Consider the following 15,577-nt stretch of genomic DNA (forward strand, 5'->3'; position numbering starts at 1 on the left):
TGTCAACAAAACACAGACATATGACTTAGTTTGACTACTTGCAGTTCATATCCGGCATCTGTTAGCACTGGGACCGCTCAATCTATCAGTTTCAAACGATCTCCAAATCCAGCGTTATATCCACCGTTTATATAACATCCATCACTGAAATGCAGTGAACAAACAAACACACCTAAACTTCTCTCACTATTGCAAGAGTAACGAGCTGCAGCTGCAGGCCCACAGCGCAGCCAATCTTGATGAAGCGCAGACGATCTTGATAAGCAAGGTCTTCCTGTCGCTCGTCGGGCTTTTCCTTTCGACTTGCTGTGGGTGTACTTTTCTGGAGAATTGCTCAATAAAAGGAATATGCATGAGAAGCCAGCACGATAAACTCTGTAAAGAAGTCAGAATGCATGACGTAGCATGTTATCCCTCATTTAAAGAAACCTGTATGGGACATTGACATCCAGCGGTTGAGCTTGTTATCACAGTAATGCTTAGGTTGTCACTTTGAAAAGTTTGTAGATCAACTTAAAATATAATATTGAACCAGAAAATAAACAAAAAAAAGTTTAAAATGAATCACAGTTGTTTATTGACAGCATAAAAAAAGATACAAATAAAGTAAGTATCTCTTCCACCAACTCAAGTTCCAATATACACAGATCAAAAGCTTGAGTCAAGAGATTATCACAGTGAGAAAAACACATCTTATACATCTAACTATTGACCAACAAATCTAATTACATGCAAAACTACACAAGTGTGTATTACTACATTCCTAATCAGTTTAGATGACCAAACATGATTGTTTTCTTGCCTTAAATGTGCACACGCAACAGTCTTTTACACAAATGGTTGCCAATTGTGTAATGCACACCGCAACGTTCACTGCTATATAATGCATATATGTGGGTCATTCCTGATCATGAATAACCATGACAGCACTACAACAAAATTATATACAAAAAATGTACATGTAACAGTAAACTGTAAAACGTTGGCTCATCCATCAGCTCTACACAGTAGGACTTATGGGTAATAATCACACAGTTTAAGCAATTCATGCTTATCAATTCACATTTACTATTAATTTAAGAGATGTTCTATATATATATTATACACCAATCTCTTTCTGTAAATTCTAAAAAATCCCTTTGATAACATCTTTCTTTAGCTTAAATTGTAGTACATGACTTTATAAACTGCACTTAGTGTTATTTCAAGTCACTTTGCATAAAGTAAATGTATATGTAGTATGTAACTATTGTGCTTTTACACTGGCAGTGCTTTAGTGTAGATGTTTATATATAGAACCTATATCAGGTTCTATACAATTCGCAAATTTGTGATTTTTCGGAAGCAAATAAAGAAGTTTCATTATCAATGCAGTTGTATAACATTTGTGACCCTGGATCACAAACAAGTCTTAAGTAGCACATCAATAGCCAGAAATACATTGTATGGGTCAAAATCAATATGATACTAAGTGAAGTTCATGTTTCAACCGTAAAAATATCAAGACTTTATCTTTGTGTGTGGATGCGGCAAAATCCCGAATCAAAATTGCCTTTGCTCGCTACTGCACCCAAGTTTGGTTTCCAAGGTAAAGCTTAGAATTTCAGCTAATGGATTTGTCCTCTCTCCTCAATGTCATTACAGCAGTTAGCCAATAGAGAGCGTTAAAACAAACATGTTTCTTATTAACAATAGCCTGCTCCAACGCCTCTGATCAACAAAGGCCGTTTTCTCAATGGTTTGATTTTTTTGCACGCTCAGATTCCAGATATTTAAACGCCAAATACTGTGCTATCCTTACAAATCAAATATTGATGTAAAGCTTTTTTATTCAGCTTCAGATCATGTATAAATCTCAATTTCGAAAAATTGCCTCTTAAGACTGGTTTCACTTTAAATTTATGCATGTGGCAGACGCTTTTATCCAAAGCAACTTTGCATTGCATTTACATTGCATTATCCTATACATTTGTTTCTAAGTATGTCCAATCCCCTGGGATTGAACCACGTTGTTAACACAATTCTCTTACCACTGAGCTACAGGAAATTTCATCCTTTTATCCATTCTTGTTCACATGACCTGTACAAAATATCCATCCAGTGTGTAAAAGCTGCTAGAGGAAGCACGTCACTGTTGCTGAACATCTCCATTCGTCAAAGGTACTTCTTCGGTCACTCTGTTGGAATCTGTTGGAAACACGGATGACAGATAAAAACAAAAGACAAGTCGCTTAGAGAGTATGAATCAATAACAATCATCTTTTAATGAAGAATGCCTCCTCTACTATTATCTGCCATGGACATGATCAAGTTATAAATCTTTTGTTAATGTTTCATAAACTAAAGTCTATTTGGTATTAAAACTAAAGTGTGTCATTGATTTATGTGAGTGAAATTGGCACAGTGTAACCCATAATGTGACCTATCTGTTTGAATAGTCACAGATAGTGCCGACCCAAACTCAAGCCATTGGATGAGCCACTGTTGCCATGTCTGGTTCATATTATGCAGATGTTGTTATATTGTAAGATTTGTGTTTCTCACCATCGACAGACACGTTGAATCTCCTGTAGGAGATTTCGTCATCATTGGCGATGACCTGTAATTTATAAAGCCCAAAGTGTTCCTCACTCATGTTGTTGATGGTCAGATCTCCAGTCTCATGGTTCAGTTGCAGTGTGTCTCTGAATACACCATCATCAGATGTACTGTAAACATTGCAGGCAGGATCGATTTGAGCTATGGGAGTGTCTTGATCTTCAAAAATCCACTCGAGTTTCTTGTTTTGTATCTCAGTTTTAGTCTCCAGCATAACAGATTCTCCCTCCTTCACAAATTTCATTTCAAGTGTACCTGCAATACACAGAAACACAAACACAGCATCCGTCAAATATTTTTCTATAAACACCATCTCAGATTCTCATACATGAACTTCTCTGCAAGAACTTAAGCTCTCAGATTCTCTCTCAAAATGTTAATCTAAAAGAAAGATAAATTCTTATATAATCCTTGACTCTATTTGAACAAATGAAATGCTGTAAGAATTGTATTAAATTATTGAGCTTCTCACTTGTGACAGTCAGTCTGAATCTCTTGATTGTGGGTATTCTACTCTCTTTGATTTTTAGTCGATAAACTCCTGAGTCTGTGGTTCTGGTGTCTTTGATGGTGAGAGATCCTGTGTCTCTCAGTGTCAGTCTGCCTCTTAATCTCCCATCAAGAGCATCACCATACATCCTTTTATTTGAGTTCTTGTATTCAGCGATCTTTTGAGTCATAAGAGATCCAATACTCCACTCCATCACAACATTATCTGGTCTGACATGAACATCAGTGTGCAGAATGACCGTATCTCCCTCCATCACTGACATCCATTTAACAGTCACAGACACAAACACATGAAAGAAAACAGAACACTTTATTATAACATGTGAAAAAAATAATCAGTGTCTTCTGTTATGAAACAATGGACGCGTCAGACACATACAAAGAACACAAGATCAATTCTGTCTGTAATATTTGTGTTTCATTGATCCCATTTTATTGATGGCAGGGTTTAACATTGAATCCTGAATATGAACATTTTTACGCCTTTAAGTTCAATTACTACTGCAAAAGAATAAGGATGATGATTCTGATGCTATCAGCTGCCTACATGACTCTTACCCTTCTGTGTTCTTGCTTTAGGGTACATGTGACGACAGAAAATCCCACCAGCAGCAGCAGCAGCGATAACCAGCAGAACACCAACACATATACCTGCTATAACATGTGAAGACAGAGTCGCCTCTGTAATCACAGGGAAAGAGACATCAGCGATACTGAATGTGATCTATGACAGACACTGTGAGATCTGATCTGAAACAAACTTTTGTTCTACACTGACAGGTGTCAACTGCATCATGATTACAGATAACAAAAATTAATTAAAGGAGTAGCTGACTTTAAAATGTAATGATAGTTCACTCAGCCTCCAGTCATACAAGCGTCTGTGTGTTTATTTCTTCTGTCGAAAACAAGTTGAGGCTTTTGAGGAAAGGTTTCCAGGGTTCTTGTCCATATAATGCACTTCAACGGGGGGCTGTTAGTTAATGTCCAAATTTCAAGTTTCATTGCAGCTTCAAAAGGCTCTACACGTCACTAGCTGATGAATAAGGCTTTTTATTTTCGTAAGTGATAAACTTTTCAAACATCAATACGGCTTGCTATGCCTCGGAGATCCTCCAGGATGCTCCACGACTTCCATTTTACGCAATCACGTTTGAAAGGTTACGCGTGATGTAGATTTAATACGATTTAAACGTCCCTGACACATGAACTGAACATTTTAAACAATCTTCCTGCACAAAGACATATAACGGTTTTCTTGGACCAATCATTTCACTACACAACACCCTTAATCATCGGCTGGTGATGTTTAGAGCCTTTTGAAGCTGCGATGACACGGAAATTTGGATTTTAACCAAAAGCCCCATTTCAGTGCATTATATGGATAAGAACCTTAGAAAACTTTCCTAAAAAAAACCTCCTTAAATAAACACACGGACAGGTAAGTGGGTGAAAGAATTATCATTAAGTTTTCATTTTATGGTGAACTAATCCCTTAAAGACAGAGATGTGAAATTGTTTTGTTCTATTACTGATCTAGTTTTTATGAAAAAAAAATACATTTATAAGTAATATAAAATAAAAGTAGTTGTAAGTAATATTTCACACGAGGTCAATTGTAATGAAAAAAAGTCTGGTTGTTGTTTATTGTTGACATTATGTGAAAATAGTTTAGTTTAAAAATGTTGTATTTAACTGTTTATATTAGTGCAGAAGCGTTTGATGTAGAAATGTTGACAGCGCTGTGATCTGAATGAGATCTTCATTATATTAATACACGGGTTACTCACCGCTGACATTAACAGTGATTTTCCTGTGAATGTATAGTCTTCTGCTGATGATCTTTAGTTCATAAAGTCCAGAGAGTTTTTTGGTGATTTTGTTGATGGTGAGATCTCCAGTCTGATGATTCAGGTTCAATCTGTCTTTGAATCTCACATCAGTGCCATTGTATGCACTGTTTATATAGTTTGGTTGATATATTTCAGCTATTAGAGTGCCATCAAATACAAACATCCACTGTATCCGATCATCTGTCTGTATGTGAGTAAGATCAGTCTGTAGAGTGACAGGTTCTCCCTCCATCACTGACAGTATCTTCACATCCCCTGAATCAACACAAACACATAAAAGCATGACATTTTAAACGTATCACCCTGCTCTAAACTCAAGTTCATTGAAGGACTTGATGTACTCACCACTGACAGTAACTGTGTATGACTTATGTATGGTGTGTGCTCCACTATTGCTGTTGACATCTACTTCATAAAGTCCAGAAAGATCAGTTCTCATTTTAGTGATGGTGAGAGATCCAGACAGATGATTCGCCTCCAGTCTGTCTCTGAATCTCCCGTCAAGAACATCACCATGTTTTGAGAGGCTTCCAGTTTTTCTGTCGATTTCAGCAAGACGAAATTTGTATTGAAACCTCCAGCGTATCACATCATAGTTCTTGATATCTGGATAGCCAACATGTAGTGTAACATAATCTCCCTCCATCACAGACACAGACACAGACTTCACTTCACCAGGATCACCAAAAACATCTAAAGAATACAAACCAGACACGGTTAAAACTATTTTTTTAAAGTCTTGCAGAACATTTTAAAACAGGCCTAGATGAGTAAACAGATGAAACATGAGGCAGGGGTGAATAAAGAACTGGCAGATGGACAGAGAAATAATACATGCAGGATTTAAATCAGACTCGAGTGAAGCTTTGTTTCTAGATCCTTTCATTCTTATACAATTACATTAAAAGGAAGTTTCCCCGAGAGGGTTTAGAAACTCAAAAATCTTGTGCTCCACTTCCATCATGAACTCCATTTCCCATAAATCTTTGCTAAACTTATTGCTTAATGACTTTCATCTGTCTTTTGATTGCTTGGTTGTTTAGTTCATATATCCCCAAGTGTGTTTACTGTTAGTTTGTCCAGTATTGTTTGTGTCTCGCTTCATTAAGTGTTTGTTGCCTTACATACAGTATATGTATTGCTTGAAATTCTTTTTCTTGAAATGTTAAGCTGCACTCGGCTCCCTCTCGGTCACATCGTGACACTATTGTATTGGATACACTTTTTTAATAGACATGTGAGAAAATGGTACACAATTTTAACAAAAAAAAAACATAATTATCAATTGTTTCCTCAGATATTGGAATTGCCACATTGGAATAAACAAAATCAGGATATGATCACTTTATATAAGCCGTGTAAATGCGGCCTAAATCTTACCTGCATGAAAATGCTAGTTCAAATAATATTACGTATCAAATTAATTCAAATAAAATACATTTATATAGCTTTTTCCCCCAAATTTGCATTTTTTTAAGCAGCTTTACAAGCAAATAAAAAACACACAAAATGGAAATTATATAAAATATATAGCATACATACTGTATAGAATAGAATTCATGGCAATACTGCAACTTCATATCAGTAACAATGCTAAATAATTTTTGCTAATATGAAATGTACTTTTTATATTTTGTCATTTTTAATCTTTCTGTGATTTACACTCCAGTACAAATTCCCACTGCTTACTCCTTTACCACCAAAATTAAATGATATGCCACACACGGTTTTAAATTGTCTCTAAGACAAACTGTGACTGTACTGAATGGACATTTACCTCTGACAATAACAATCAAATAAAAACAGTATAATAATAATAATCTATTCAATAAAAAACATTATGTAAATGAGATAATCATCATTAAAGTAAAGCTTGAGATACTCACTGAGACTGAATGTCTTTTTGTTCCTCCCTGGGTCAGTAATCTCTAGTTTATACTCTCCAGTGTGATTAGTTGTGATGTTTATGATGGTGAGATCTCCAGTCTCTTCATCCATATGCAGTCTGCCAAGGAATCTCCTATCGGCAACATCATCATTTAATGAGACTTCATTGGCTTCTCTATCGATTTTGGCTACAAGAAACCCTTCCATTCCGAAGTCCCACTCTAGCACAGATTTATTCTGTATTGCAAAATGATTGTGTAGAGTAACAGAATCTCCCTCCATCACTGACAGAGTCTTCACTTCATCTGGATCAGCACCAAACACAACTGAAGAACACAAACAAGTGAGAGATTACCTTCTTGCATTCTGTACAGATATTCACTTGAGATCAGCAAGATCAAATAGGTCAGTCACGTACATATAGGCATTTTGAGTTTGTAACATCATGGATCGACGCTAACTTTATTCCCAAGGAACACGTGTGCTCCTAACAATTTAAGAGCACATTAAAAACTTAAGGGGCGCAGTGAAAATGGAACAAATTCAGTGTTTTACCGTAATAAAGAAATTATTAAATTACAGTACTCTAATACAGTCTGAAGCAGAAATATTTAAATAACTCGTTGTATTCTGTTAATAATTGTGAAATACTTTATATTTTAAACTGTAAGAACATCAACAGACCACAAAAGTGAGCTGCTATCGCTGCCTGTCCTTACAAGGATTTTCATTAAACCTTCATCCGGCGACAACATCCAGGTCACTGAGCAACACCCAATGACAGAGAGCTCTCACTTGAGCGTGCACAGTATTCAGAGGCTATTCATACAACAAGCATTTAAACATGCCTGTCTAATCTAGCGCCTGCTTAATTTATCATGTAAGTTCGGAGCCAAAATGTCCCTTTCAAAGACATTATTCTTCTCCTTGGAAACACAGGACCTTTCTAAGCACAGTGGGGAACCTAAACAAAGGGTGTCCCTTCCTGAAAAACAACACACACCCTCCTGATCAAAGATCATCTTCTCGAGAAAAGACAGAAAACATCTCGCAGTACAGTGGGAGTCCTGAACCAAAAGGACACCTTCCTTTGAGAAACAACGGACTTCCTCCAGAACAGCAAACTCCCTACTGAGATAAAATCTACATCTCAAACGACGCATACCTGTGAATCACAAATGCACAAATGCAACTCAACGCAGGACACCGAAAAGCTACAAGAAAACACTACACATTCACACAAAACGTACACATGTTTGGTATCATCCAAAAGGTCTCAGTGTAACTAGTTCAATGGTCTCACTTTCATAACAACAGAATGTAACAACAATGTTTTGCAAGTACTTAGCAATCGTTCCTCAGTGCTGGAACATGTCTCACACATTTGGTAACTTTCACCAATCACCTACTGTACGTAGATTAAGTTCAACCTCTGGGACCACAAGACCCAATCACCTCCAGATACCTAATTCTAAAGAATTTCCATAATGCTTTGTCTGGTTTGGTATTTAAGGATGGTTGGCAAAAATATAAGGGAATCTGTCGCCAGATCTCCCGCACTAATTTCTGTGTGTCGTCTCTTGCCAGGTATGCAATACTGAATTTCTCTTTACCTTATTTATTATAATTTCTATTATTTGCTATTGAATTACTGATTGCTATTGATTATTGAATTAAATCTTGAGTTGGATTTGAATTATGCTTGCCTTACCTGGCTCATAATAGGTTATGTTTGAATTCATTCTGTATTCTTCTGAATTTATAAACTTTAGTAGATCACGCTATATCCTTTGTTACCGCAAATCTACGTTCAGGTTAGTGACGGACTAAAATCCTGTATTAGGTGGAGCATTGGGGCACGCCAGCTGAGATTTTAGAGCTCCGGCTAACTACTTGGCATTAGTTTAAGTGTACTTAGACCGTAGGGGCTGATGTTTCCGCTTAGAACAGCACATATGTTGTCTGACCAATCTAAATAAGGTAAGTCTCAAACCTCTGGTTATTGAAATATTATTCTAACTAAGTGTACATAGGAAACTATGGCATGATTATACAAAGCTACCATCATAGGAAGTAAGACTGGTCTATTTATCTCTATGGAGTGGTCATGACCTCTGGTTAGAAATAATCATTTTTCATAATATTTTTACAATAGTCATAAACACTCACCTAAAGGATTATTAGGAACACCATACTAATACTGTGTTTGACCCCCTTTCGCCTTCAGAACTGCCTTAATTCTACGTGGCATTGATTCAACAAGGTGCTGAAAGCATTCTTTAGAAATGTTTGCCCATATTGATAGGATAGCATCTTGCAGTTGATGGAGATTTGTGCGATGCACGAAGCTCCCGTTCCACCACATCCCAAAGATGCTCTATTGGGTTGAGATCTGGTGACTGTGGGGGCCATTTTAGTACAGTGAACTCATTGTCATGTTCAAGAAACCAATTTGAAATGATTTGAGCTTTGTGACATGGTGCATTATCCTGCTGGAAGTAGCCATCAGAGGATGGGTACATGGTGGTCATAAAGGGATGGACATGGTCAGAAACAATGCTCAGGTAGGCCGTGGCATTAAAACGATGCCCAATTGGCACTAAGGGGCCTAAAGTGTGCCAAGAAAACATCCCCCACACCATTACACCACCACCATAATTGCATTAATGAGAAATTGATCAGGTGTTTCTAATAATCCATTAGGTGAGTGTATTTGCCTACATGAAAAAGTATGTCAATATGCTATAGCAGTTATTCATAAATTATAGTAACATTATTATACAAAAGTATGTTTGAACCTTACAGACAAAAATTGCACACAAAGGCCCTATGAAGTCGCATTTCCCACTGGGAAGTAGGGAAATCATTTTGATACCAACATGGCGGATGGGAGAAGGATTTCTGCTGTTAGAGATATGATTTATTAGTTTGTCCCAACAGCTTAATTGCATTGTCATTAAATTACATATTTACATAAATGGTTAACTTTTTGAAGCATACTGCATGTTTTATACACTGTGAAAATAGCATGTATTTAACCAATATTCCAGAATAGTCAGCAAGTTGACTAGTAAGACTACACAGTATGATGTAAGGTTGAAAACTATTAACATTTTCCCAAGACACACAAAAGCATGAATGGCGTCCTCCATTCTTTCCGACAACAAAGCACCTGAACACAAACATGACACCAGAATTTGGAATTTCCAAATTCCCGAGAACGAGCCCAGAGCCGATTACCATGCGAGTGAAAAGTATAATGCGCGTTATGCGTACTCGACATCATTTATATCGAAAACAAGGCATAATAAACGGCCTAAAAGTAACTGGAAACATAGAGTCAAAACCCCCCTTACAGAGACACCCTGGATAAATGTCCTATAATTTCAGGACATCTACGGCAAGAATCCTAAAGGAGACCTCCAGGAAGACCCTGTCGTTTGTCAGCGTGGGCGTACGCGTACACATATCAGTGTAGGTTACCCCCTAAAGACACAATTCTGCTTTTGATACCAGTATAAATATAATATAATAAGAGTATAAATAGTATGTTATATGGTTTTAAATCATATTACAAAAGTGAAAGCGAAAGTGATATGTTGTTAAATTAACTCACCGTTGATACATAAAGAGCTTATATAAAGTAAAGCGATCGTCGTCATGTTCCTGTTGGTGTTTGAATTACGCAGTTTTTGATCTTTCACGATATGCCAAGATTACAAGACGATGAACTTCTGTTAGCATACTATAAATCTGTGGCAAAACACATTCCAACGAAAAGAGGAGGTCACCAGTCAGGCTTGTGACGCATGCGCACTGCGCAGTTGCAGATGATGCTTATGCTCAAAGACCGCGTGCGGACATTTCTGCGCTAAAGTATGAATGAGGTTACGTTGCGTATAGTCCCTCTTATGAATGTAAGTGATTATACTGATTATTAACACTTAAAATCCATACTGAGGCACAGAAGATTTGGGCACCTGCCCCGGTCAAAAGGGTCTAGCGACGCCCCTGCCCCTCAAGGCTTGTGAAACGTGTGCATGAATGATCAGCGAATTATCCAGAGAGAGATATTAAATAGCAAAATTACGTTTCTTTTACACGTAGAAGCGGTACAGAGTAAAGAGGCGGTCTCCATCTCCTGCAACTACAGTATAAGTGTCCCTGAAAACATTGGTTTAGGTGCGTTTGATTGGGGTTGGAGATCTGCGTAACAGCCCAACAGCGACATCTAGTGACAAACTATAAAATATATTACTTTGTTCTAAGGGGAACATGGTACTTTTCAGCTCGCTTTGGCTTTCTAGAGTTGTTGTTAATCTCACTCAGTATCCTTGGATATGTGTAACTGTGCTTGGAAATCCTCATATCACTTCGTCTCTTTACAATTGTTTACACTATTGTTTACACTATTTTTTTAAATAAAACTTTTAATTTAATGAGTTTACTTGTTTTACATGACTTTTCTATTTCGTATAAATATATATGGTGAAGCAGCTCGAAGAACCATTCATATGAAAAGTGGTGTATAAATATAGGCAGGTTGCTTTATATGGGATGGTCAGATGAAGTGTCTATAAAAGGGTAGTCCACCCAAAAATAAAAATTATGATTAAGCGCTCTCAAGTAGTTCCAAACCCGTATAGATTTCTCCGTTTGGTTGAGCATAAAGATGTTTGGAAAAATATAAGCGCACATTTCTGGGACACCAATGACTACCATTCCTTTAAGGGTAGGGCGTGAAAGGATACTGGTGGTGTTTTCGAGTGGTTAAGTCTAGAGGAAGTGAGCCACATCAGCAGCACAGACCTGTCACACTGTCTTTCAAACTAAATTGTCACAGTTCCCCCGAACTGCTGAAGACAATGTATGCATTGTTGTTGTTTTTCTCTGTGTGCTGCTGCTGCTGTGTGGTGGGTAAGTGATAAACATCTTTTATTGGGTATGGTAGATTCCTAGATGAAATATGCTTTTGAGAGAAATCTTAAGATAGTTAAGATATTTGAATATGCTGATTGGATATAACATATTTGATCTGTTTGTGTTGTGTAGGTGTTCTTAGTGGTGATATAGATGAAGTGAAGTCAGAATCAGTGATGGAGGGACATTCTGTTACTCTACACACTGATGATATTGATATACAGAGCGCTCATCTGATTTTGTGGTTGTTTGGACCTCAAGAGACTCTTGTGATTAGAATCAACAGAGCAGTCAAGAGCGTCTCAGTATATGATGATGTTCATGATGGGATGTTCAGAGACAGACTGCAGGTGGATGATCAGACTGGATCTCTCACCATCACTAACATCACGACTCAACACTCTGGACTTTATCAAATGACCATCAGCAGCAAACAGAAGACCTCATACACATTCAGTGTTACTGTCTATAGTGAGTAAAGATTCACTGTTTTCTGGAATTTTTTAATTTTTCTGAGAACTATCTCTATAACATTGATCATATATGATATTGATTTCTGTTTGCTTGCACGTTTTCCAGCTCATCTCCCCATTCCTGACATCTCCAGTTACTGTCCACAAAACTCATCATCAAGCTCAAAATGTGTGTTGTTGTGTTCAGTGATGAATGAGAGACACGTAACGCTCTCCTGGTATAATGAAAGTCATGTACACTCCAGCATCAGTGTGTCTGATCTCAACATCAGACTCTCTCTACCTCTGGAGGTGGAATATCAGGATACAGACACATACAGATGTGTCATCAACAATCCCATCACAAACCAGACTCAACATCTCAACATCAATGATGTCTGTCAGCCGTGTTCAGGCGAGTCACGTTTTTTTTGTTTATTTCTGAGTTGTTCTGTTTTCATTACCTGCTTCAACCATCAACCAGCAGCTCTGGTTTATGGTTGGACATCATCATATAATCAAAGCTCTTGTTCTTGCTTTCTACCGTGTCTCTGTGATTTCAGACACATTCTTACATATATCTTAACAAACTTAAACCGCTAAGATAGGACTAGTTGTAAAGAGTAAATGACGCATCATCATGTTAGAATGATAATAACCTGTAACGTGCATATGTAAGACCGATCACACGAGCTATAAAATGTCCTGTGGTTAACCACTCTGGCGTGACAGGAAAGTAATGAAGTGCGTCATAAGTATATGATACACACTTCTTCTTTCGCTGCTTCAGCTTTTTTCTCATCACATAGAAGGCTGGCAAGGAAAGGCCATGAAACATTAAAGTTTAAAACATCTCTTCTGTTTCATGTTATTTATTTCCTCAGAGTGTATGTGCTGTTGTTATTTTACTGAAGCTGTGATTCGACTGGTCCTCTCAGCCGTGGTGGGTGTGGCTACCATCGCTGTTCTGGCAAATGACATCAGATCTACACGGTAAACTTTGCTGTAATTTCGCGGCAGGTGTGCCACTAACTTACTGTAGATTTAAGGTACAAGGTGTTTTAAGCATTCAATTTTATATTTTTCTTTCATAAAACAAGACTAAATATATTGGGTCACTTTTGTGTTTTGTACATGTATTGAAATTTATGAATTTTTCAATATTTTTAAATGTCAATGTCATTTTTTGCGGTGTTGATGTGCTAATCAAAAAGTCAAAGCGTTTTAATTTTGATCAAAGTAATTGAGAACAGTACTAATTGAAAAGTATTTAAGTATTTATTTCTACAGAAAGTTACTGGCAAACCTGCTGCAAAAACTACAGCAAAGACTTAGTGTAGCAGAAGAGAGGAACATAGAAAAATATCAAAGACATTACAATCAGATCACTAATGAATTGTCTAAATATGTCAGCACCCAAGTAACTTGTAATGCAGAATGAGATTTAAAAAAAGACTATTTTCAAAAGCTTTTAGTTCATCTGTAAGACAGTAAAAACAGCAATAAAACAATATTCTGTAATTAATGTGCGTGTATTTTTTGCAGTCGTATGAGAAGCGGCATGTGAAAATACTCACTTTATCATTTTATTTGACTTATCTAAGGGACAGATTTCCAATGTTGTGCCTGAAAAAGTTTCAAACAAGGAAGTTTAAATAGTTATAACATCAGTAATGTGTGTTATTATTCATTACAGGTCCGCCTTCCATTAACATTGTTGTGATCTGTTGTGCAGTTGGATCTCTGATGATTGTGACTACAGTTCTGATCTTCTGCATCTGCAGGAAACGAAGAGCGAATACACAATAGTGCATTAACTTTTAGATTTATATTCTTACAGTCATGCTGATGTCAGATTATTAACATAACACATCGTCTTTAGTCTCATTTCATACATATGACTTTCGTACACTGATGCACTGAATCGATGATGTTTAATCATACAACGTTCATTTCAAGGGAAATCTGGTGTGGCTTCATTATAGAAGCGGAAATAAATGTGGTTTTGTTCTGCTGGTGGACATGACTGTGTCTATTGCAGTTGTTGGTGGTCGCATTCTTGTTTGTATAGAAGAGATGTGAACATTGTGTGTTTTTTCTTCTCCTGTCCAGCTTATGTTTCACTTTACGTAAAATGGCTTTACATTGAAATAATGCAATCTTTTTGACAGATAAACTGTTCCCTTAAATCAAAGTGATAATACAGTGAGCTTTTACTGCTTTTTAAAGTGAAATGTTATGCTGTGCATGAACGACTGTATACATTTCACTGTAATTCTCAAGATCTGACCTTGCATGCTAATTTTAATGAAAGTTGTGTCTATTTTTTATTAAATTGCATGTACATTTACATTTGTGACCCTGGACAACAAAACCAGGGGGTTATTCCACAATAACAACAGTCACTTCAATTCACTGATCTGATATAGTGATACATGATATAGACTGTTGACTTTCACTTAAGACATAACGGATGTTTTCATGTGTTTTTGACATAAACTTGTATTTCACAATGGGCTAACTTACATAAACGTGCAAAAAGACCGTCAGGGAACTCGGATAGAACCCAAGCGCAGACAGTCAAAGTCGAACAAAAAGATTCTTTATTAAATAATAAGCCCGTAATGGGGCGAAGAGGAACACAAAAGGTATAAGGTAATCAGATGGGGACCATGGACTTACTAGACCAGGGGGGGCAATTATTTTTCCCAGGGGGCCAAATGAGCAACTGAAAATATTTTGGAGGGCCGGGCCAAAATTCCGAACTCAATTATGCATAATAAACATTTTATTTCCCAAGTTTAGTCTTCTTCAATTCTTTTTTTTTCATTCAGTTTGTAAAATCCAGTCTCTGTTGAGCTTTAACAAGTCCATCAAAGTCAGGTTGAATGTCTCAGGTGGAGATGCGAAGCACAGCTGACAGATGTTCATCAGTGAGAGAGGATCTGTACCTGGATTTGGTAAACTTCATAGAACCCAAAACCTTTTAGCACTCTGCCCAGGCTGAGCCGTCTGACAACTGTGTGGTACCTGACATCACCATGTTCGATTCTTGCTCCTGTAACAAACTGCCTGTGATTTAATGCTCACGCTCTGATGAAATTAACTGTTGTAGTAACAACATCAACCACATGGCTAAGTTATATCACTGGCTTGCACAACGCTTGCTGATGAATAATACAGTGTATAAACACCAATTTCTGCTCTGCGTTGAGATCACTCACTTTACCTTGCATTCTTTTCAAAAGCCCAACATTTTTCCCTGTCAAATACGGACATCCATCCGTAATGACAGCTGCCAGTCTGTCCCATTCGAGTCCCAGTTTGTCCATAGATTGCGTTTACCTTGGTGAACAG

The 15,577-nt window shown here is 37.2% G+C and overlaps 2 protein-coding genes across 7 annotated transcripts; one reads left to right on the forward strand and one right to left on the reverse strand.

The window, feature by feature from the left end:
• Positions 1 to 560: 560 nt before the first annotated feature.
• Positions 561 to 10,623, reverse strand: LOC130429757 (uncharacterized). The gene is made up of 8 exons (XM_056758504.1): positions 10,465 to 10,623; positions 6,848 to 7,174; positions 5,307 to 5,654; positions 4,899 to 5,216; positions 3,667 to 3,789; positions 3,071 to 3,364; positions 2,545 to 2,853; positions 561 to 2,187 (listed from the first exon to the last, which is right to left on the reverse strand). Exons 1-8 carry the CDS (start codon positions 10,508 to 10,510, stop codon positions 2,129 to 2,131), a joined length of 1,824 nt encoding a protein of 607 aa, XP_056614482.1. The 5' UTR covers positions 10,511 to 10,623; the 3' UTR covers positions 561 to 2,128.
• Positions 10,624 to 11,676: 1,053 nt separating this feature from the next.
• Positions 11,677 to 15,254, forward strand: LOC130429759 (uncharacterized). Of its 6 annotated transcripts, none has more exons than XR_008907680.1 (5): positions 11,677 to 11,765; positions 11,901 to 12,239; positions 12,348 to 12,635; positions 13,105 to 13,269; positions 13,917 to 15,254. XR_008907680.1 is itself a non-coding variant. In XM_056758513.1 (5 exons), the coding sequence occupies exons 1-4, from the start codon at positions 11,714 to 11,716 to the stop codon at positions 13,215 to 13,217; spliced, it is 792 nt and encodes a 263-aa protein (XP_056614491.1). In that variant the 5' UTR covers positions 11,677 to 11,713; the 3' UTR covers positions 13,218 to 13,240; positions 13,917 to 15,254. The 6 variants fall into 6 exon arrangements, 4 of the variants coding, with proteins under 4 accessions (XP_056614491.1, XP_056614490.1, XP_056614492.1 ...); XM_056758513.1 differs by having other exon boundaries at positions 13,105 to 13,240; XM_056758512.1 differs by having other exon boundaries at positions 13,105 to 13,213.
• The last annotated feature ends 323 nt before the right edge of the window (positions 15,255 to 15,577 follow it).

The sequence above is a fragment of the Triplophysa dalaica genome, chromosome 10 (assembly GCF_015846415.1).
Source record: "Triplophysa dalaica isolate WHDGS20190420 chromosome 10, ASM1584641v1, whole genome shotgun sequence".
In the NCBI taxonomy this organism is placed as follows: Eukaryota; Metazoa; Chordata; class Actinopteri; order Cypriniformes; family Nemacheilidae; genus Triplophysa; species Triplophysa dalaica.